The sequence below is a fragment of the Melopsittacus undulatus genome, chromosome 5 (assembly GCF_012275295.1).
Source record: "Melopsittacus undulatus isolate bMelUnd1 chromosome 5, bMelUnd1.mat.Z, whole genome shotgun sequence".
In the NCBI taxonomy this organism is placed as follows: Eukaryota; Metazoa; Chordata; class Aves; order Psittaciformes; family Psittaculidae; genus Melopsittacus; species Melopsittacus undulatus.
The window spans coordinates 44,882,271-44,905,565 of NC_047531.1; the positions used below are offsets into that span (position 1 = coordinate 44,882,271).

Sequence of the window (23,295 nt, forward strand, 5' to 3'; positions counted from 1 at the left end):
TTGGAGGGTGTGATCTGCAATGGGGAAAGTCTGAAGGAGAAAGGGCATTTTGTTTGTTTTTAAGAAACAGATGCTATCATCTGTTTGGAAGTAGTTCCATTCTTTTCGTACAGTAGGTCAGGTTTAGTGGTCAGCAAGTAGAGTTGATAGGGATAGGGGAATAGTGTGATTATTCACAAAAAAGGAGTGTTAAAGACTGAAGAAAAGTTACTTATCTATCAGCAGGATGTGTGTGTTTTGGGCCATGTTGTTTCAAAGCTGAGGATGTCTGCATGTTTATGTTAACACTGGGTCTCCTTGTCCTTGGAATGAAATTGCCTCATCAGCAGAGCCCCTTAGGGGATTGAAAGTCTACCCAAGACGTCATCCTTCCCTTGTAAAAGGGGGAAAAAAATTCCAGTTCTAATGTCTCTGACCCTTTCTACTCCCCTCCCTTTTACTTACAGAGCATCAAGGGGTGGACCTTACTTCTGCTAACTACACATCTTGCGTTTCCCTTTGAGTATTCATTTTTCTCCTAGGAGTAATTTGATTCTGGGCTGTTCCAACTTGCCTGTAGTGAATAAGCAGAGAACTACATGTTGAAAGACTGAATTTTCTCAGTAGGCTTTATCTATGTATGTATGAAGAGAGATCTTTAAGGGATTGTTAACTGTTGAGAAAAGGACCAACATGACGCTGCTGGAATCAGAAATGCAGATGACAACACTCCAATCAGGTATCACCCTAAACATACCCTACAGATAAATTTTGCTAGCAAATCATGATTGCTGAACTATTTAGGGAGTACCAGGAGGCTACGTGACTTTGAGTAAAGACAAATTAGAGAGCTGTGGTAACTTCACGTACTTCATGTACAAGTTGCAGATGGATACTTGTTGGATGTTAAATACTGATCACTTAAGAACTTCATGAAATTATCTTTCTGTTCTTCATTTGCTGGTCCCCAGTGTTAAACTTAAAGTGCCTCATGAAGATTAGAAAACCCCAGTTAAATCTAAAACTTGTTCTAAAGAAATTTCCTCTGTTTAGCTTTCAGCTGATTTATGCCGTTTTGCTGTTAATTATTTTTCAATTAAACATATTCCCGATAACATGGGAGAGATTTTAAATTGTGTCATTTGGGAAATACACTTCTGCTTTGAAACTTCCCAGTACTTGTTTTATATCTTGAAAGACTGTTTGCTTGACAATGAAAATGGTATTATGCGTCTGTGATGTTGTGCTAAATGTTATAATCTTTTTTGTGGGGCTGTGCTTACCTGTTAGATATGTAGAGAGTTGCATTGCTGACAGGTAAGACTCACTAGAGTGAGAATTATTTGTTAATGGCAGTATGGTGTGTTTCTGTAGGACATTTTTATCTGAGGTTTTGAAACATTCTGTAGTTACACTACAGAAGTGTAGATGCTTAACAAATACATACAGGTATGAATGGCTTCTGTTCTATGGATGGGAACAGAGACTGTAACCTTGGTAAGATCTGACTGCAAACCAGTAGTGGCCTCAAAGCTAGAGTTTGCATTTGTGTACTCTTAATTTCTTGTACAATGTTGCCTGAAAAACAGCACATATGTAAGTGTCAAGACAGACTTGTTCCTGAAAGTTAAATGCTTTTTCTTTTCCTTAAGTAGTGACTTCAAAACAGACAAGTAAACCAGTAACTTCAGAGTTTAATACATATTATTTTGTTTTTCCAGAAATTGCTGTTTTTTTTTTAATGAATTTACAGTGTTGATTTCCCTAACTTAGAGTATTATGTTCTGTAAAGTATCTGTGAAGACTGTGTATGTCTATAGAGATCCTGTCTGACCTTTATTTTGTTGTATCCTTTGTTGTTTAGAGAACCAAAGTACATTTTGGGTTGGTTGGTTGGTTGTTGGGTTTTTTTTTCCATCTGCTGTTGTAGATAGGAAAGGCAAGAGATGTGTTATAGAAGAGCTACATCTTATATGGAATACACAGCTTTTTCTCACTTCAAAAGGATGTTTGGACACAATACATCATTCCTCTGGTTGTACCCTTGTAGTTTGTGACTTCTGGAGGTAGGTTTAGGCGGTAGCAAGGTGTTTGGTATTGAACATGGTGTGTATGGCAACATGGTATCTAATCTGTCTTCCTTGTAAAGAAGTTAATTTTTTTCCTTGATATGGCACTTGTTGTGGAAAGGCCTGAAAAGGATCTCTACCTCAATGGGCTTTGTTCCTAGTAGATTTTCTAATTATGGTAATTTTTTTTGCAGACAAGAAAGAGCCATGGAATTTACATTTCACGGTTCTTAGAACTGAATTTGTGCATGATATTCTGTGGAAATTCACAGAATACAGTAAGGCTTGTTAAAATTAGAGAAATGGCCTTCATATTACTATTACTTTTTTCAGAACTATTTATGGCTGGGTTTCTCATTTCTTCCAGATTATAAAATCTTCCAAGGCTTACATTTAATTCTTAGAGTGAGAGTTTCTCCCATTAAAGAGTACTTGTGCGTAGCCTTTGCTTAAGTCAGCTAACTCTAGTCCTTGAGTATGCAGTGGCGTTCTGCAGTGGTGAGGCAATTTCCTGGCAAGCTTAGCTTATCTAATGAGGGATACAGATTTATTGTACCTCTTCCATCAGTGGTAGCTCACTTTTCTCCTAGATCAACCACTGCTGGAAAAATATTTAGCAAGAAGCAGACAAATGTTTTTGTAAAGGGATTCACAAGTTTGGTGGGGAAATTGAGTATGACAGCAGGATGGAACCATGTGCACAGTAAGTTTAAAAGATCAGTCTTGAATAATGGAAGAGTATTACAAGGTTATAGATAAAGAAAATGGTTACTTGTTGAGCAATTTGCTCTCAGCATTAACTTTTCTTATTAAAAACCCCAAATAAATTAGTATTTAGTGACTTCAGCTCCTGTTGATTGCTACTGTTTATTTGGCTTAGTGAGGTAATCAAGTAGTCTGTTGAGCAAGCTAGGTAAGACTTTAAAAAGAGACTAAAATTGGATCTCCTTTCTGTTGAGAGCTAGAATCATCCAATGAGGAAAGACTTAACTTCTCAAAGCTTCTTGGTTCTGATGTTTGTCTTCAGAAGCCCTACTGGAAAGATGGAACCTGGAAATGGTTGTCCCAGTCAACTCCTCAAGGTTTCTGAATGGCCATAGAAGAAGTAGAAAAATATCATGGCCTAAGCTGGGTAAACAAATTATCCTGGTAGAGCTTGTACAGTTTGCACTCCATAGACCAAATGTTCTTAAAACATGAAGGTTGTTAGACTGTGCTTATTTAATGCACATGAGAAAATATTCCTAATATTTTAGAAGAACTGAAGGAGGGGAATATTATATGACTATTCTAGGAACAGAATAGCTTAAGCAAGAAGGGACTGTTTCTTCAGAACAAAATGTAAGTGAAGAAGAAGCAATATGACTAGTGAGGTGCACATTGTATTAACCAGAAAAAATGAAACACACCTGTCAAACCAAAAATGGTGGGGGTAAAAAAATCAATACAAGTGATGACAGCTGAGGAAGAAAAAGTAAAACTGAAAATCAAGCTGAAAAGACATTTCAAAAAGGCAGTAAACCCATAAAAATATGTGAAAATAAGAGCAGAAGCTTAACTGCTGTATTTCACATCTCATTGGACTATTGAACTTCTTTGAAGTACTATGGTATTACTGACCCAGTCATTCAAAGAGCGATCATACACAATGAGGCAAAATTCTGCATTAATTTTCAAGAACAGAATTTCGACAATAGCCTTGTGCCAGTTTGCCTAGCATTCTCTTGAAAACGAAGCTGATGTGTGGGTCTATACTAAGCTCTTAGCAATGAGAGCTCTCTTATTAGTGTGTTTCTCCAAGAGTCACTTCTCCTTTGACTTTCTCAGCATCTTTGTTTTCTTTACGCTTATTTGCTGATTCCAAAAGCTTCTTGTTTACTTCCCATTATCTGCTACCTAATCTCCCTATGTAGTGTCTTTTTTTGTTCCACAGAAGCCTTTTATTTGTTCATATTGCTACCTAATTATCCCATATGGAGATCTTGCAGATTCTTTTGCTAATGGTCACTGATTTTGCTGTTCATCAAGATACGGATTGAATAGTTTGTTGATATGACCTGGCTTTGTTCTCTGACAAACTGTTTGTTTGGCCCACTGAAACAATGAGTCATGAATATTATTGCATTTTATTTCTTACAAAGAAGGAAGAATGCTAGAGGAATACCTTTTTTGACACAATCTACAATCCAGTAACATTTAATCACAGAATCATGGAATGATTTGTGTTGTAAAGGACCTTAAGATCATGTAGCTCCAACCCCTGCCACAGGCAGGGACACCTCACCCTAGACCATGTTGCCCAAGGCTCTGTCCAGCTTAGTCTTGAACACTGCCAGGGATGGAGTATTTACCACTTCTCTGGGCAACCTGTTCCAGTGCCTCACTTCTCTCACAGTAAAGAACTCTTCCTTAGATCTAACCTGAACTTCCCTCTGTGTAAGTTTTAACCTGTTCCCCCTTGTCCTATTGCTACAGTCCCTGATGAAGAGTCCCTGTCCAGCATCCTTGTAGGCCCTCTTCAGATACTGGAAGGCCGCTATGACATCTCCACACAGCTTTCTCTTCTGCAGGCTGAACAGCCCCAAATTTCTCAGGCTGTCTTCATATGAGAGGTGCTCTAGCCCCCTTATATCATCTTCATGGCTGTCCTCTGGACTTAAAACTGGTTTTGAACAGCCATATGAGGGACTCATGCAACATAGGGAAATTTTGGGATTCTTGGGTCTGCTGCTGGCCTCTATAGGCAAATTTTATGCTTAAATGGCAATTACAAACTTTCAGAGATAATTTCACTTGTTTTATTTTGGTTGTTATGGTTCACAAGTTTCTTTTTATGTCTCCTAGCAGATGGCTGGGCAGAAATATGTGTGCAGTACACATACACAGGTGCAGTCAACCAGATAGAGAAACCCTAATTTTCACATCGCTTTTTGCAGGCTTTTTGCATGTATGGAGAAGAGTTATGGCCACTTAGGGCCACTTAGAGTCTAACAGTGCATTGCCAGAATTAATGGATGTTAGCACTTGGCCAAACGGCTACTTTTGTTAATGAATTCCATTTCCTTTAAGTTTTGCTGTACTGAAAACCTTTTTTTTTCTTTTCTGTTCTGGGGAGCATTGATTTGTATCTGTGCACTATGCTGTGGCTTGCACTGTCTTGGTATATATTGCAGGTTAATAATTGCCTTTGTGTAATCCTCATTTCTTTCTGTGAGTATACCAAAAGGAAAATAAGATCTTTTAAGCATAGAGTGATCTGTTGGATAACATCTTTAGGTTTTTGGTGCATTGACCAGCTGAAAAAAACCTTCAGAATGTATTAGAGATCAAGTCAGGTATGCAAACCAGAAATAGGTTGTTCTAAACTGTTAGAAGTGCAGTTTGGATGAACAAGAGGGTTTTTTTCCCATGCATATTTAGAGAACAAAAGAAGTATTGTTTTGAAGTCTGCAATGTAAATGAGAATAGAAATAATTCAGTTCTCAATAGTGGATAAAACTTGACTTCTCTAGTCTAATTTGCTTTGTATCCAGCTGGTTCTGAAAAATGAACAATCGTTTCAACTGAAAATCAGTGTCATCTTCAATTAAAATGTAAAACTTCACTCATTTTCAGGGGGAAAAAACAGTTTTGAGCTGCTTTAGCAGATTAGGGATATATTAAACTCGAATTTGGACAAATGGATGCTGATCCCATTCATTCTTTCAAAACACAGCTCCCAGGCTCTTGCTCTTCCCTTTATGAAGGATTTAAGTTGCAGCACTTTAAGGATGTCAGCTGCTAAACTATGTTTTATGGGAAGAAAGAGGGACAGCATGTCTGTGTATTCAGAGAAGGGCTGTGTCCCCCTCCAGCTCTTTCTGAAGTGACAGATGTCCAAGCTGCAGTTTTTGTGGTTAGTTTTCTGTTTTTCTTGTTTTAAATAAAGTTTAAGTGCTGGCTTTTGGTACTCAGAAGAATAACCTCTCATGCATGCTCTAAAATGCCTTTTAACTTCATATTGTCTTTTTCAAGCACCTGTTAGTAGTATTTTTTTTTCCTTACAGTTTTTTTTTCATTTCCTAGCAAGAGTTTTTGCTGGTTGTGAGGCTTTTCCTGTAGTTTTTGGCACATTTTATTTAAATAGTGGAACTTAAAATACAGGAGGTTTTGTTCCTTTTTTTGTGTGTCTGTGTGTGTGTGTGGGTTGTTTTTTGTTGTTGGTTTTTTTTTGTCTCCTTAGGTGTGTTTTTTGTGTTTTTTTTTTTTTCCTTCCCCCAACTTGGAATTTTGAGTTTGCAGTAATTGCTTGAGCAAACACAATCAGGTTTTGGATGGAGGGTGGAGGTGAGGGCAGAACATTCCTGGCTTTATAGCTTTCATCATCACCACTTTAAAAATAGAACTTTTGATTTTGGTTTGGAATTTATGGCATTTGGAAATGTAAGCTTTTGCAAGTTCCTGGGGAGCGTAAAGAGTTCCCTCCGTGCTGGGATGGCTCCCCGAGATGTGTATATTCTGAGTAGTGATAAAATGAATCTTCACTGGCTTTTAACCAGAATCCTACATGTGATCCAAAGGCTGAACAAAGTTATGTGAGCTTCATTGTCATCATGCAGAGGGAATTCTTTCCGAAGCAGCAAATGGGATGTTCCAGAAGTCAGCTTTAAATATGGAAATTTTTACGCCCGAGCTACTGCATGAGGTTCTGAGTTGACTGTTGTAAGATAGGGAGTGAGGAGTGCACAACTGTAAGCTGCATGTTACTGAGTTACTTCATTCATAAAAGAATTGAACATGACCTTTTGCTGCCTTTTATCCCTATGATTAACTATTAACTAATCCAATCACTGTGGTGTTTGTTAGCCAAGCTGAAGGATTGTACTGGAACTAAATATATGAAGGATGCTTTTCTTTTTCTTCTTTTTTTTTCCCCTTTCTTTTAAGAATGACAGAAATACAATAAAGACTGTTCATTAAAATCACTTTGTGAATAGTACCTATTTCTACTGCTTTAAATTTAAATGAGAAACTGCTGGAAATCTATAGAAATCTGGACTAAGTATTCCTTGAAATGCTAAATTACCTTTCAAAAATAGTAAGTTTTATTCTGCTTTGAAAATACTCCATTTTATACAGTGAGTATTACACTATGGGTTGAGAAAGAGGGAGTAGGAGAAAACAATCCAGGTAACTTCTTGTCTTCATCTTTTCTGCGTACTAAGATGAACTTGCAAGGGCACACTCTCAGGAGGCATTTGTTCTAAAACAGTGACACAGGTAGATGCAAACCAGTTATTCACTGGCAGCTTTGTTTCCTAACCTTTCTTACTGCTCCAGCTTACTTTAAAATGTAACTATTGAGAAATAACTTGAAGGGAGTGGTGTGCATTTGAACTAGTTTTCAGTGTACATACTAAGATTGTCATCATCACACTGCATTTTTTTTTTGAATCGTTCACCAACTGGTATTGCAAACTAAGTGAAAGTTCAAAAAGCAGGTAAACATGTGTCAGATATTATAAGCTGTAACTTTAATCAAAGCAAAGTCTTCCTTGCTGTGAAATTAATGCATTATGTATAATGGGGCCTATTGAATTGATGACACCATGTTCTGTAAGTTACCTGTTCATTTACACGATGAATATAAATCAGCCTTTCCTTAGGAACATAGTTCAAGTGCATGAGCAAAATGAAGTAAGAAAGAATTATTTAAATCAGTCTCTTATTTGGGGTCTTTAGGCATGATTGTATTAAAATTACCTAATCATTATTTAAATAGGCTCAGATGGATCATTGTTATCTTTGTGGCTCAGGCTGATCATAGTCACTTTTGTGGCCTGCCACTAATTTAGCTTCTGGATTAATATCTGAACATGTGTTACGCTGAATCTCTCTAAACTGGTATGATGATTACACCATGCATGCTTTGCCTAAAGGAAGACAGTGCAGACATGCATCCATTCTGTCCTCCAGTTACCTCCTCAATCCTTGTTAGCCAGTGTTTGCCAGATTTAAGAAATTATTAATGTGTAATAAAGAGCTCAAGAGTCCATTCCTCTTCGATAGCAGAAATTAGCATTAGGGGTTAGATTCAGGATTACTATTATATATTTTTTTTTAATAATGGGATTCATGTCCATTCTACATTTTGATTATAGGCATTATTATATATATATTTTACATCTAAGCTTCAGTATGAGTCAGTCTCTAATGTATGGCCAGAGTTGTATAGATCAGTGATGGGGATTATAAGTAACTGTTGAGGTTTTCGGAATGTCTCTGATGTTGTTGTTTGATGTTATGTGAAAATTGATATAGATAAATTTTAATATTTAGCTGTTTGTCACCTGCTTTTACTCCTGCAGCACTTCTCCCTGCCCCCAAACCTAACAAAACCCAGTCTCTAAAGCCTGAGATAACCTACAGCTTCGTGTAGCATCTGGATGCTCCTTTACACTGAGCTGATGCACCCCAGTTCAGACTTACAGCACCCTCTGCTGTTCTGACCTTAGGGCTCTTCCAAGAAGAGACTGACACTTGTTTCAAGTTGTCTTTTCAAGTGAAGAAACTTAAACTGGTTACCTTGAGGCAGCGTGAACTTCTGTTTTTATTTGTGACTGAGCCCTGCTTTATGGAGGTGAAACTAGAATCTTAATGGAAGAAAAATTGCTCCACTCTCCTCTCAATTTCTTTGTCAAGATAATTTTACTAATAGAATCAATAAAGTAGTTTAATTACATTGGCACAGCTCCCATTGGTGATTAACCTTAGTATAAATTGGCGATAGTCTAAGTAGGTAAGGAGTCATAAAGAAACAGAACTGGAATTACCCTTCAGGGTCACAGAGCCCACTTCCGTACTGTTGAAAGTAATCGGGTTATATATTCCCCTTCATAACCAATATATCAATCACCATTTTTAAAAGTACTAAATTTCTCGCCCACCAGCAACTCCTACTAGAAAGCTGTCATAGAATTTCTCTCTTTGTTAAAAATCTTGTCTTTTTTTCCAATGTTAAGTGAGCATGTGTATTAGTGTTGTTTTGTCCAAATAGCTTTTTGTAGTTAAACTGATTCAAACCTTAATGCATGTGGAACATTTTCAAAAGAACCTCCATCCACTTACAATATACTTAAGTAGGCAAGTGCTAAAGTAGTGTCTGCTAATGTGATCTGCTTATTACTTTTTGTATCTTTCTATCATGATGTTTATTTTAACTCAAATCCTCTATATAATGTTAATGGTACTTCCTAGGCGTTATGCACAGCACTGGATTCCCAACACATTAGGAACCTACTTAATCACCCAGTATGAGAAGTAGGTTGAGAAATGTATTTATGGTTCTTCATAGGCTTTTCCATTTTATTTGCCCTGATTGTTTCTTCTCAGAAATGAGTGTATCCCAAATAAAGAAGTTGCAGCTTTCAATGAAGCACAAGCTGGCTTGATCAGCCTGTGACCTTGATGAGATGATTTTTTTTTCCTGCTAGAGATACTCTGATTGAAGCTGGTTTTCCTTGTCTGTGTCTTTCAATATTTGAGATTTGTTATTTGCATTCACTGATGTCAACTCAAATTAAATGTATGCCTCTTAAAAATATACTGAGTCATTTTGATTTATTAAAGTGACAATGAAGTACCACCAGTTACGAATTACAACTCCCAAAACTTTTGGTTAAGCTCTTCATAAAGTACCTTTAAGCTTGACTTAAGCAAAACACTCCCAAGGCTTAGAGCCTTCAAAGTTCTTTCTCTGAAAGTTCAAATAAACAGAAAACACTTTGCAGTACACCTTTGCTGACTCTGTGTTACCTCAAAATAAGCAAGAGCAAGATCCAGGTTAGTAGGCTCCTTATGGAGAAACCTCTTTTGCTGTCCTTACCTTGAAAATTCACAGATGAACATGTGAATGTTTTTAACGGTCTAATGCATAAAAAATGGTCTTGGACAGGGGTATTTCAGCCCATGTCAAAGCCAAAGCATCTTTAAGCTAGAAGGTTACCAGCAACCTAAATGGACCAGAAAAGAATAGCTAATTTAAACAGAAATGCAATATTCTACAGAAGTTTAAGTTGTTTGGCTTTTACTTTTTTTATTTCCATATAACTTTAAATGTACTATGCACAATCTAATTTCTGTTTCTTTTTTTTCCTCCTTCTTTTATTTTGTTATGCTTTGTTTTCTTCTCCTTGTACCAGGCTTTTGCATTATGGTGACAGACAAAGTGACTGGTTACAATAAGAGACTGCTCCACTCATCCCAGTTTTTCTCGGAGTGAGGCACTCACTGTTTGCTGTGATTGTTGATTTAATGCCTGGGAAGAATGAGGTTTTTTGGACCACTTCCTCATCACTCTCTCGCTAAGGGAGCCTGCGTCATTGAGAAATGTTTAACCTTCTGGCCTTGAAGTGGGACTGGAAACTTTGCTGCAAAATCTAGAAGCTAAAACTAGATCTTGCAAATGTTATTTATGTGAACTACTCTTTCCTTTGATTTAATTAGGACAGGAGATTGCAGAGCTTGATTTAGAGTTTTGGGAGCGTATAATTTGGAGAGTAAGCAAGAGAGAAAAATTAGTTCTTTAGAGAAGAATGGAAAGTAACTGGTTTAGGAGAGGAGGAGGAAAGAGTTTGGGGTGGAAGATGGAAAAGCGTGGGAAGACTGTGGGGAAAGGCTATCCTAACATCATAATCCTGGCATTGTCAAATGCTTATGTAGTTCTCTCTAATTTTTGTAAGGAGGCTGGCTGTACATAATTTAATTCATATAACACAATGGTTTCCAGATGCTGATAGCAGAAGCACATCCTGAAAAAGCATTGTAGTATAGGAGTTTTCAGACTTCATCTTGAAGCATGAGTTGCTTGTGGAGAACCAGGGGCCTAAACTGGTGGGAGCTCTTATTTCTAGAGATTTGATGTATTAACAGATACTGCCTTTCCCTGTAAACTTTGGTATGACTACTATATGTTTGATTTTCCCAGACTGTCTACTTATTTCCTTCCCCCTCCTCCCTAGTCTGGACCATGGGGGTTTCCTAAGATTTGCACAGAATTTCCAGATGTCTGGCTGCCCTGCTTGGAACTATGCTCCATTAACAGAGAGGGCAAGAAGATACTCAGAAATCCCAGACACTTCTGCAGCATAATCGTAATAAATCTGTTATATCTTGAAAATGTTGTGCTTTTGCAACTTAAGTGTAGTGTGCTTGTAGCACAAAGAATAATCCTGACATGTCCACAGAGGGCTGGATTTATTGTACATGCTCTGGCAATCTACACAGCATTTGCTTGTGTGTTTATCTTAGGGATATTCCAAACCAAAATGCGGCAGCTCTGTCTCTTGGGGTCCAATCACTTTATGGTAAAGAGGTTGAAACTAAAATGGAGAAGCTTGACTAAAAGGTGAAATACCAGAAGCTGGTTTGTCATGACCAATGGAAGGGAGAAGGGGCTGTACTTTCTAAAGAGTTTTTTGCTGGATGACTGAGCTGAATTAAGTTGCTGCACTTCCATAGGAAACCTGCTGCCATCAAAAAAAGGAATGATGAGAAGTGAAACAAGATGCTAGATTATTTCATCCATCTTGGGTAACATCACTCAAGTGAGTGATAGTGAAACTGAGGAAGGTAGAAAACCAATTCTAACTATGAAGTCATGGGTAGGATGAGAAAACTGCTGAACACTAGATCATGAAATCAGTAAACAGTGATAGTGTCTGAGCCATACGTCTAGGAGAGGAAAAAGATCAGGCACCAAGGAAGAATATATAAGTAAGAAATGTATGAAAGTAGAAGTGGGCAATTTTTTAGGAGAATATTAAAATGTGTATTTCTCCAGTATGAAGTTTTCCATTTTAGAATTTTGCTTGGTTTTACTCAGAGGTTGCTACATATCTATTATTAATGGACAAGCAAGCCTCTGGAAAAAGGGTGGTTACTTACCTATTACAAAATGGTTGAGGTTGGAATTGGATCTCTGGAAGTCATCTTCTTCAACTCCTCTGCTTAACTGGGGCCATGTAGAGCCAGTTGTCTAGGACTGTGTTCAGACAGCTTTTGAATATCTCCAAGGATGGAGACTCTGCAATCTCTTCGGACAATCTGTGCCAGTACCTAGTCATCCTCTATTGTAGTTTAACCCTAACCGGCAACTAAACACCACACAGCCGCTTGCTTGCTGTCTGCAAGCAGGCAGGTGTTCAGCCATCTCCAGGAAAGCAGGGCTCCATCACATGCAGTTGTTACTTGGGAAGACAAATGCCATGATTCTGAATGTCCCCCCTCTTTCCTTCTTCCCTCAGCTTTATATGCTGAGCATGACACCATATGGTATCCCTTTGGTCAGTGGGGTCAGCTGTCCCAGCAGTGTCTCATCACAACTTCTTGTGCACCCACAGCCTACTCATTAACAGAGCAGTATGAAGAGCAGAAAAGGCCTTGCCTCTGTGTAAGCACTGCTTAGCAATAGCAAAAACATCCCTCTGTTATTAACACTGTGTCCAGTACAAATCTGAAACAGCCCAGTGCTAGGTTCCATGAAGAAAATTAACCCTATCCCAGCCAAAACCAGCACACCCTCACAGTAAAAAAATGTGTTTCCTGGAGTTTAGAGGGGACCTCTTGAGATTCAGTTTAGTGAAGCACAGGCTTCTGGTCCTGTCAATGGGTACTTTTTAGAGGAGCCTGGCTCCATCTTACTTTTACCCTCCCTTCAGGTATTTGTATATGTTGATAAGATCTCCCTGAGCCTTCTCCAGGCTGAACAGTCCCAGCTCTCTCAGCCTCCTCTCTTACAAAAGATGAGCCAGTGCACTTATTATCTTCATTACCCTTTGTGGGACTTTCTCCAATGTGTTCGTGTCTGTTTTGTACTGGGGAGCTCAGTAATGAACCCAGTGCTCAAGGTGCTCATCAGTTCTGGGTGGAGAAGGCTCACCTCCCTCAGACTTGCTGAGAACATTTCTCCTAATGCTGGGGAGGATACCTTCCTTAGCCTTCTTTGTCCCAAGGGCACACTGCTGGCTCATGTTCAGCTTGGTGTCCACCAGGATTGCCAGGCCCTTTTCTGTCAAGCTGCTTTCCATCCATGCAGCCTCCAACATGTGTTGGTGCACCCTCTGGGCCTGGCCACTTGGACAGTTTTCAGTACATCTCACCATCTCTTCATCCAGCTCATATTTCCATCAGCTTCTCTATGAGGATCTTATAGGAGACAGTGTCAAAAGCCTCGTGAAATCAGGGTGGACAATAGCTGCTCTCCTCTCATCTGCATATTTATCTCTCCACATTGTAGTTCAAACTTAAAGACAGTTTTTCCCAATAGCTGTCTTTCTCAGGCAAAAAATATTTTCTGATAGGAGAGAATTGTGAGTTTATAGTAAACTCTGGACTGACTATAGCATAATTGCCAAAAGTAAGCATATGGCAATGTCTATAATGTTAAAATTGTTTTTGTTCTAAAGATTTGTTTGTAAGTGACTTCTGTTCAGCCAACTGTTAGGTCTATGGGGAGTGAGCAGCCAAGTCCTGTCAGATAATAAGAACTGGCAGGCATATAAACCCCATATCTTTTTCAGTTGCATGTTTGTCTATCTAATTAAATCATCAACCTGTTTGCTTTTCTGTAGTCCCTCTTTAATGGTTCTTTTCTTGTGTCTGGATTCATAAAATAGATTCAGTAGCCAAGAAAGGATGCTAGGATTTCTAATTCCATTTCTGACACACAGACTCTGTGTTACATATCAATCTTTCTACTTAATTTAACCTAGTTTGTCAAACCAAAGGGGTTTTAATAGAATTGTTTAGAATCAGTAAATGTGCAGTCCTGGCTGATGAGTTCTTGTAGCTCATACCAAAGCGACAAAAGATCTTAAGGGAGTGCCAGGCAGCTGGTGAAGGACAGTGACCAAAGAGACTTCTCTTTTTTTCTCATATTGTTTCAGGTGAGCTCACAGATTTATGAGGAGGGAAGCAGAAACAGAAAGCTGAGGCCCAAATTAGAACATAATGTTCCAAGTACATTATCTGTAGAGTTATAAGCACTTCAGCTACATTCCTTTCAATGCGTTTAAGCCAGTTGGGGATTAAAACTCCTAAGATTTGGCAGGTTTTGATGGGGCAACAGAAGAGGATAAACCCTCCCCATACCTTGTAATTTTTGTTTTGATTTCATAGCTGGGATTAGCAGAACTCTTGGATATGAGATAAAATTTGTTTTAGAAGTAATAATGTTTCTTGCAAAGGAGGCTCGTGATTTGTTTCCCCCATTCCCCTTCTTTTGGGTAACCACATACGTCAGATCAAACCACATGCAGTATTTCATTGTGCTTTCCCTACCTCTAAAATCTTTTCTGCCTTAACCTTTTGCCAGTGAGGGTAGTATCACAGGCACATAAAAAAATAGCAGTCTCACATATGTGAAAGGTCTTTGGCAGAGATTTGTTACATGGCTACATGTAGGCAAAGTTTAAGGTGTAAATCCACAGAGTTACGTGTTGTAGTAATTGCCTATGCACCTGAACTTAGATTGAGGTAGGAAGCAGTCAAAGTGAGGTAGCTCACCTTGGGTTTCACTGTAAGGAGCTCTTGGCTTTATGGCTCTGTCTGTGCAAAATAACTATTTCTTGCTTAAGCCTGGGTTTTGGTGAGCTTTTTTTCCATCTAGATATGGTTCTTTTCAAATATTTAGATAATGGGATTTATCATGAACTGTATTTTAGGTCAATTCAGGTTGTTTGGGAAAACACTATGTTTTGGTCTGGTTCCTATGAGTATTGTGACCAAATCATTGGAGAGAGGTACAAATGCTGTATGAACTGGGAGGAGTTGTACATTTCAAATCAAGAGATGTCTTCTCTTATAACTTTGAACAGCTTCAAGGGAAATAATCTTTTGGATTGGTTAATGCAGAATACGATTTACTTACAGATATACTCTGTGGAGATGGAATGGCTGTACTGTCAGAGCTGCATCTTCCTGAAGTGCAGTCCATCCCATGAGATTAAATGACTGTGTTCCTTGACATTGTCTCAGGCTTATTTTATGATGTAGCTAAAGATTAAAACTCATACATGCTATACCTTTTATACTGGAAACATAAATTCAGTTGTTGAAGCTGCCATGAAAGAAAGCCTGAGATTGGCATCTACCCAGGGAGTAGCTGGGTTTCAGCACTAAATGAGGAGTTTAGAGCATTTGACACTGGAGGTGATTTATAGACCCTTGGCAATGCAAGAATTTTGCATTCCAAGGATGCAATTATTTCCTGTCTCAAATAATCCTGATAATAGCTGTTTCTTGCCGTGGGGTGAGATGAGCATCTGTGACAATGGAAAAAGAGACTACCACTTGCAGTGGCAGCTAAGCATGGAATTGGCTTAGAAGCTGCGTACAACTTCCCTCTCCTACTTGATGTCATCCAAGCCTCTATTACTGCCTGACTGTGACAAAGTACTTGAACCATTTTTAGAGAGAAATTAGCAGTTAAAAGCCCCCACATCTGAAATTGTTAACATTGACTACTAACATTAAATGAATGGGACGCTTTATGGTCTTTTTAGAATTACACCTCTGTTAGTGCAGTTGAGAAGTCTTCTGCAACCATAAAGGGTAAATAGAGACTTTAATAAAAATCTAGATTCTGGAATTGCAGTTTTGTATCAGATTAACGAAGGATAATTGTCATATTGTGCCTCAATAGTGTTGTTATTGTCCATATTACTGATGTATTTGGAGAAGCAACAGGAGCTTTCTGGGCAAAAGTCACAACAATCCTGTAGTGAGGGTGTACTTGGTACCTGTTCTGCTAGTATGAATTGAGAAGAAAATTAAGGATTTGCTAATCCTTTCACAAGCAGTGCATGAACATTGAGTGTAGTCTGGCTGTTTCCTCTCTTGCTTTGGTGGTTTAAAAATAGACTGCATTTCCAAGTGTTTGCAGGTAGCACGTTTGTGCAGCAGGAGGGTTTGATAGAGATGGAACCTTTTCTTGCCAGGAGCTGAAAAGATGTGGGAGGGAGAAGTTTGGGATATCTTTGCTTCACAACCACAGGAATTAGTGATGTAACTTCTCAGACTCTTAGACATGCCTTAGCACGAGGAGAAGGGTTTCTTTCTCCTGTGTTTTCCCAGTTATCCCTTTCTAAAAAGAAATGGGTGTTTTAAGACAAATTCAGATTGCCTCCTTTTCTCTGCTCTGCTCACTACCCCACTTGATCTGGCCAGAACTTCATCTTTTTTCATTCTCTTGAGAGCAAAACCAAATGTTTTTGGGTTTGCTGTTTTTACTTGCTCATAGTGATTTAAATTGAAGCCTTGAATATCTGCAAGAGGAAATATTTTGAAAAGTCTGTTCTCTTGCTTATCCTTCATTGGGCATAGTATATACGTACTTACATGTCAGTCTTCCTGCACTTCTGGATGTTCTGCCTGTGTGCAGTTGTGGGAGTGGGGAAATGCACATCTGCATACGTTGGAGCAGATCTGCCTCCACCTGGAGACATTAAAGTTATTTGGGGTGCATGTGGGTGAATTAGCAGCCCTAACTGTTGGTGGGAAGGCTGGTAAGATTAAGATTGTTGAATCTTGGGTGACTGTCTCTGGCTTGAAACCTTTGATTTTTTTTATAACAGGTAAGCTATGGCTCTTAGGTAGGAGCAGGGAACTGTAACTCTTACTTCCTTTGGCCTTAAGTAATTATTTTAGAGCAAGATGGTTAATAGCTGAACAAAATGAATACAGGGGAATTCTGTTGCAATTCCAGCTGCAGCAGCTCTCAGTTAAGCCCCTCTACTGGAGATACCTGCTCCACATTGGACTTGTCATACTTGATGTGTGAGCTCTCACTGTGAAGCTTGTTGGCTTAGCAAAGGTAATGTGAGCTAATCTTTCTAACTTTGCCCTGGAACAGAGTGAGAGCATTCATACAGTCAACAACTGGGGGCTCAGCAGGGGATGGTAACTTGACAAAGGGCTAGTAACTTTGTACTATAAAGAGGTATGCAACAGTCTTCACATTTAAACAGAATTTATCAAGCAAAATGGTAAAAATAACTAAATGTGTTGGGGCATGGTTTTTTACCTTACTTGCTTGTTTTTATTGGGCTATAAGGACGGTGGACTGTGGTTGTTCAGATATAAAACTTCCTTCTCTTAATTCCTCTGCTTTCATTCTGCCCTCTTCTGTTGTGGGCAGAGTCCTTCCACTACATTAGCCAGAGAAATCCATTTCCTAGTTGCATTTCTTATCTTGGATGGAAATCTCTTAATAGGCAACACTGTTTTGTAGTCAAGGGGTGTATGTGCAGCTTTCTAGAGGACCACATTGACAGAACTGTTGCCAGCGGTTTGCAAAAGAAAATCCAACTAAAAAAAAAAAAGCCAAGCTAAAACCAAAAGATGAATTTGATCAACTTGTCTGTAAAAACTGCACCGCTTTCTTTGGCTGTGTAGATGATGTGTTCTGAGCAGGTGTACTCCCATATAGTAATGCTAGGAGCATGTGCTGCATAATGTTGGGGTTTTTTTTTTGTATGATCCTGAGTAGGAAGACTTCTAGACCATTTCCTTCTCTTTATCACCTCAGCTTCCCCAGTACCACAGGTCCTGAAAGGATGGAGGAGGAGGAGAGGCATGAACCATGAGTGAACCAACATCTCTGCTTCCCTTCCTCTCTCTCCTTCCCCTCTTGTCTGTCCTTGTAGCAACGTTGCTGTAGTTGTTTTGCAGATGATCTTTGGCCAACAACACTTGACCAAATTAGTTTTTGCTTTGGGTAGGGGAGAGGTTGGAAAAGCAAATGTTTTGGCTTCATTCTTATGCATCTCCTTCCTCCTCAGGTCTGCAGAGCCTGGGTGAGTGGCAGGGCTGAGTGACTCAGTATGTTAGGAAGAAGGGTATGGGACATTGTGGGTGCTGTCTCTCCACACCTCACTTATAATGTTGACTTGCCTTGCTGGTTGGAAATTGCTGATCTGTAGAGTTAATCAAATGCAGATCAGCATTACATTCCTTGGGTTGAACTGATTCTTCTTGTGTGTTTTGCACATAGGGATCATGGATTTCATGTGTGTGTTTTCAGGGAAAGGCAAACTGATGTCTTGGCTGAATCCCAAGGAATGGGGTGGGTGGCAGAGTTTATAGATGTGCTGGGGGGTTGAATTGGCTCTAGCTGCTGTGTAAAGTTCATGCTGGCAGCTGAAAGATGTAGAGAGAAGCACTTTCAGAATTAGAGACAGTGAGGTAATGAGAAAGTGACAGAGGAAAGGAAGTGGTGGGGGGGAAGGGAGGGCTCGAAACGCGCCTTGACATCATCTGATAGGTTTTCCAGCCTGTGCAGCAGCTATTTTTGTGCTTTCAACTCACAGTATTTACAGCTCAATGACAGCCAACTTGCCAAAAGTGGGGGTGGTGGTATATCCCAGAGTGGGTTGGGGGACTGAAGAGCCGCTCAGAAGCTACGGCAAAGGTCCAGCTTCTCAGGCATCTCCGCTGCTGTTGCCTTTTTTTACATCTGCATTATGGTTTACCTTTGGCTACCTGTCATGTCTAGGAGTTTTCTGAATGCTGACTGGCAGAGCAGGCTGTCATCAGCTGGTTGAAGAGGTAAGAGTAAGAGTAAGCTTCAGCCTCTTCCTGAGAACTGGAGAACCAAGAATGCACAGTGCTCCCAGCTTGGAGTTTCTACCTCTTTCTCAAGGTCACTGTTGGTGGGAGGCAGGATCCTGGGAGTATGCAAAGCAAACTCACATTACATATAATGTGATACTTAGCTGAGAAAAAGTGACACAAGTGTCAGTGTGCCATAAGTCTCTATTTGTTTTGAAGTATAAAATTAAGAGAGTCATAAGACATCAAAGGTTTACAGCGGTGTAGGTGCAGCACTCTGTTATTTTTCCAGCTTTTATCTGCTTGCGAGAAATATCAGAGACAGATCTTAAATATAGTGGGTTCATATTTCTTCCTGAGGGTTCATCTGGCTTAGACCTCTACTGAGATCTTTCTTATGTTGTCAGAGTGAGCATATATTCCAGCTGTTTGCCTTTTTTTAGCAATGCATTGTTTATATTTCATCACTACACTGTGTGCATGCAGATCCTTGCAGGCATCGTGTCATCTGAGAATATTATTGGGGGAAGACAGAGACAGAACCTGAATTAAGCTGCAGGGAGGACTGGAGGTGGAAGAAGAAAAAACACATACATTGTAAGTTGGCATGGGATGTTTTAACCACATTTGCTGTCTGCTCATTAATTTGAATGTAAAGAATATTTTTGCAGGGTAAAACTAATTATGCAATTCTGTGTTACAAAACATTAGCTGAGTTGATCCGAAGTCTAGCCTGTGTCAAGACTTCTCTCCCTTTTCAGTTGTGCTCACCAGCCACCAGCTGTCGTGCTCATCCCACCTGTTGGTATTGGTGGGTTGAATTGGCTCATTAAGATACCACATAAATGTCAGAATTAGTTTTAAGGAGGATAATTGGTATTAAGGAGTTCCCAGGGAATTACAGACCAGTCAGTCTCACCTCTGTGACTGGCAAAATCTTGGAGGAGATTCTCCTTTAAGGCATGCTAAGGAACATGGAAAACAACAAGGTGGTTGATGACAGCCAGCATGGCTTCACTAAGGGGAAACCGTGCCTGACCAGTTTGGGAGTCTTCTATGATGGGGCTACAGAACTGATCAACAGGGGCAGAGCAGTTGATGTCATCTACCTGGACCTGTGCAAAGTGTTTGACACTGTCCCACACAACATCCTTGTCTCTAAATTGGAAAGACATCAATTTGATAGGTGGACCACGCAGTGGATAAAGAACTGGCTGGATGGCCGCAGGCAAAGACTTGTGGTCAATGGTTCAGTGTTCAGCTGGAGACTAGTAACGAGTGGTGTCCCCTAGGGATTGGTGTTAGGGCTGATCCTGTTCAATGTCTTTGTCAATGACATGGACAGTGGGATTGAGTGCGCCCTCAGCAAGTTTGCTGATGACACCAAGCTGTGTGGTTCTGTTGATACGCTGGAGGGAAGGAATGCCATCCAGAGGGACCTGTGAGGTGGGCTGATGCCAACTTCATGTTTAACCATGACAAGTGCAAGGTCCTATACCTGAGTTGGAGCAATCCCAGGCACAGCTACAGGTTGGGCAGAGAAGAGATTCAGAGCAGCCCTGCGGAGAAGGCCGTGGGGGTGTTGGTCAATGAGAAACCGAAGATAAGCCAGCTGCAGTATGCGCTCGCAGCCCAGAAAGCCAACCGTATCCTGGGCTGCATCAAAAGGAGCGTGACCAGCAGGTCAAAGGAGGTGATCCTGCCCCTCTACTCTACTCTTGTGAGACCTCACTTGGAGTATTGTGTGCAGTTCTGGTGTCCTCAACATAAAAAGGATATGGAACTGTTGGATTAAGTCCAGAGGAGGGCCACGAGGATGATCAGGGGACTGGAGCACCTCCCATATGAAGACAGGCTGAGAAAGTTGGGGCTGTTCAGTGTGGAGAAGAGAAGGCTGCGTGGAGACCTCATAGCAGCCTTCCAGTATCTGAAGGGGGCCTATAAGGATGCTGGGGAGGGACTCTTCATTAGGGACTATAGTGATAGGACAAGGGGTAACAGGTTAAAGCTTAAACAGGGGAAGTTTAAATTGGATATAAGGAAGAAGTTCTTTACTGTGAGGGTGGTGAGGCACTGGAATGGGTTTCCCAGTGAATGCTCCATCGCTGGCAGTGTTCAAGGCCAGGCTGGATGAAGCCTTGGGTGATATGGTTTAGTGTGAGGTGTCCCTGCCTATGGCAGGGGGGTTGGAGCTTGATGATCTTAAGGTCCTTTCCAACCCTAACTATTCTATGATTCTATGATGCTATGATAAGAGAGAGCTCCATGGTTGGCAGAAAGGAAAGAGAAGGTGAACTAGTAGTGATCCTTTTGATGTCAGAAATCTTTAAGCTGTAGCACCTTCTGATGCTAACTTTGCATAGGCAAATTTGTGTGCGCTTTTGGAATATAAAGGTCAAATACCTACAGCAGGGTTTTAGAACTTATGCTGGAGGTGGCTCACTCTCCCATATTTCTCTTCTAGCACAGAATGGGAATTTGAAAAAGTTGCTGCTTATATGCTGCCTTGGCTTTTGAGGATAGAAAAATGAGAGAAGAAAAAGTTAATTAATTCACATTAGTTCAAAATAGTAAGTAATTAGAACTGACATTAAAATGCAAGTATTGCATTCTGTGCTCACCAGGCCTCAGAACCACCAGAAGCATCTTCACACCTGATGTTTCTTTTTATTTCTGTATAAGGGTGTAAGTAGTAATGCAGCAACTTAAGGAAAAATATATTCCGACAGTCTGTACCTCATTTCATACTTCAAAGTCAAAGAATGTAAGACTCAATGGATGCCTCATGGACAGATTATAAATACAGGGCCCAATGTTTTCCAAACCAGAAATCTGTGGCAAATGTCTAGGTCTTTTTGGTAAAGGTGATCTTTCTGTCAACAGCACTGCTGCCAGTTCCAGGGTAAATGTTGTGCAAGACATGGAATGTTGGACAATGCATTGGTGTGGGTTGATCCTATTTTCTGAAATGGTTAAGCATCTGAATCTGTTGTTGGAAATACTACCTCAGCTGTGAAACAGACTTTCCCATCTCCCCTGCTGATTTCCAGAGTGTCAAAGTTACTCATCAGGACTTTTTAAGTGCATTGCTGTTTCTGTCCATGTGATCGCTGATCAGACTTTCAGATCTCTTATCAGTACATCAGTATCCAACAAAACAAACTTTAACTTTTTGGTGCTCATCAACATCTGGCAGTAGTGTCAGTGTTTTGTGCAAGACAGTTTGCTCTTGGTGTTTACTCATCTGTCAGAATCTATTTTTTGCAAGGAGGTATCCTGTAAGTGCTTGCTTGTCTGTTGAAGATATCTTCCAACCTGGGCCCTGTGGAGTGTGTCTTCATACAGCATGGAGGACATTATCCAACTCCTTTTTGGAGTGTTCTGGCCCAACTTTTGGGGTTTAGAATAATTGCTCCTTCTTTCAGACACTAGATAACACTGTAGGACAAAGTTGATGCTGTAGGACAAAATTTTAGACTATCTTACTCAGCAAATAAAAGAGAGGATCAAATCTTCATCAAGTTGCAGTTGTCAATTATAGCAGCAGAGGATTGGTTATATGATCAAATTGCCCAACTGGCAGTATATTTCATGTATTATTAGCTACTTGGTGCCTCTTTCAGGTTGGCAAAGTAACAGTAATCTTTGACCTCTGTAGCTGAATCTTGTAATTTCCACCGTCCAGATGGTGCATTGATTGCCAGAAAAAGTAGGAATCAGTCTGGCACAGGGTAGTTGTTATTTAGTCACTGTGGTAACTGTGGGACCTGTCTGCACAGAGTACTAGGTCTGATCCAATGTGCAGTTCTGTGCTGCTGCTGAAAGAGGAGATCTGGACAGTGTGGTTCTTTCTATTCTCCTTCATCCTGGCTTTAGCACCCTTGTGGTTTGCCAGGTCAGCTTCCCAAGGCAGCTTTCTGGAGTCACAACTGCTAATGCTCACACAAAAATGAGCTCATCTATTTATGCAGTAATTTGACCTTATTGGCCAAAGTTCATTGTGAAACTGAACCTTTACCTGACTTTTACAAATCCTAAATTTAAGCATGAGAGTTTGTGTTGAGTATATGTTGGTAATTTAGGAATAATGGCATTACAGATCTTGTCACCAAAGGTATTTTTTTACCCTCAGGAACTTTAGAGTCTGGATTCTTTCCTGAGTGAAGGTTGAACATGTCAAATTAAGAAGGGTACTGTTGAAGGCACTCAGAAATATCACTGGTGCCATCTAGCATCATTATTTAGTAAACATTTACAATTCTGTATATTAGTTTTTAGTTTTTAACTTAAACACATTAGAATGTTTTGTTCCACTAGTGCAACTTATGGCAGAGTTGAAGTCATGCTTTTAAGATTTGGTTGGACACCACTTTTCTTCGAGATTAGCTTCATTATTAAAGACTTTTTTCCTTGTGGTTGTTATTCCAGCCTTGCTTTGTAAAGTGACTTGGATACCTCCCAAACTTTTTGGAGATGAGAAATTTTTGTATTGACTGGGGACAGGGGCAGGGGCAGAAGGTGAAATGGAGACTGTTCCTATACTGTTTAGAGTATACACCTTTTTCATTTTTGTGATGTCCATGTGGCTGTCTTGCTTCAGGCTTGCAGGATGACAAAAATTTCTGTTCATTTTTTTTTTTCTGTAAAGACGCCACAATAC

At 39.9% G+C, this 23,295-nt stretch overlaps 1 protein-coding gene across 2 annotated transcripts in view; it reads left to right on the plus strand.

Moving 5' to 3' along the window:
* The first annotated feature begins 677 nt into the window (after positions 1-677).
* Positions 678-23,295, plus strand: part of MRTFA (myocardin related transcription factor A) — a 68,596-nt gene continuing 45,978 nt past the window's right edge. For both annotated transcript variants that reach the window (XM_031049915.2, XM_031049916.2), the window contains exon 1: positions 678-718. In XM_031049915.2, the coding sequence (XP_030905775.2) occupies positions 694-718 (25 nt within the window). In that variant the 5' untranslated portion in view covers positions 678-693. The remainder of the gene's footprint in view (positions 719-23,295) is intronic.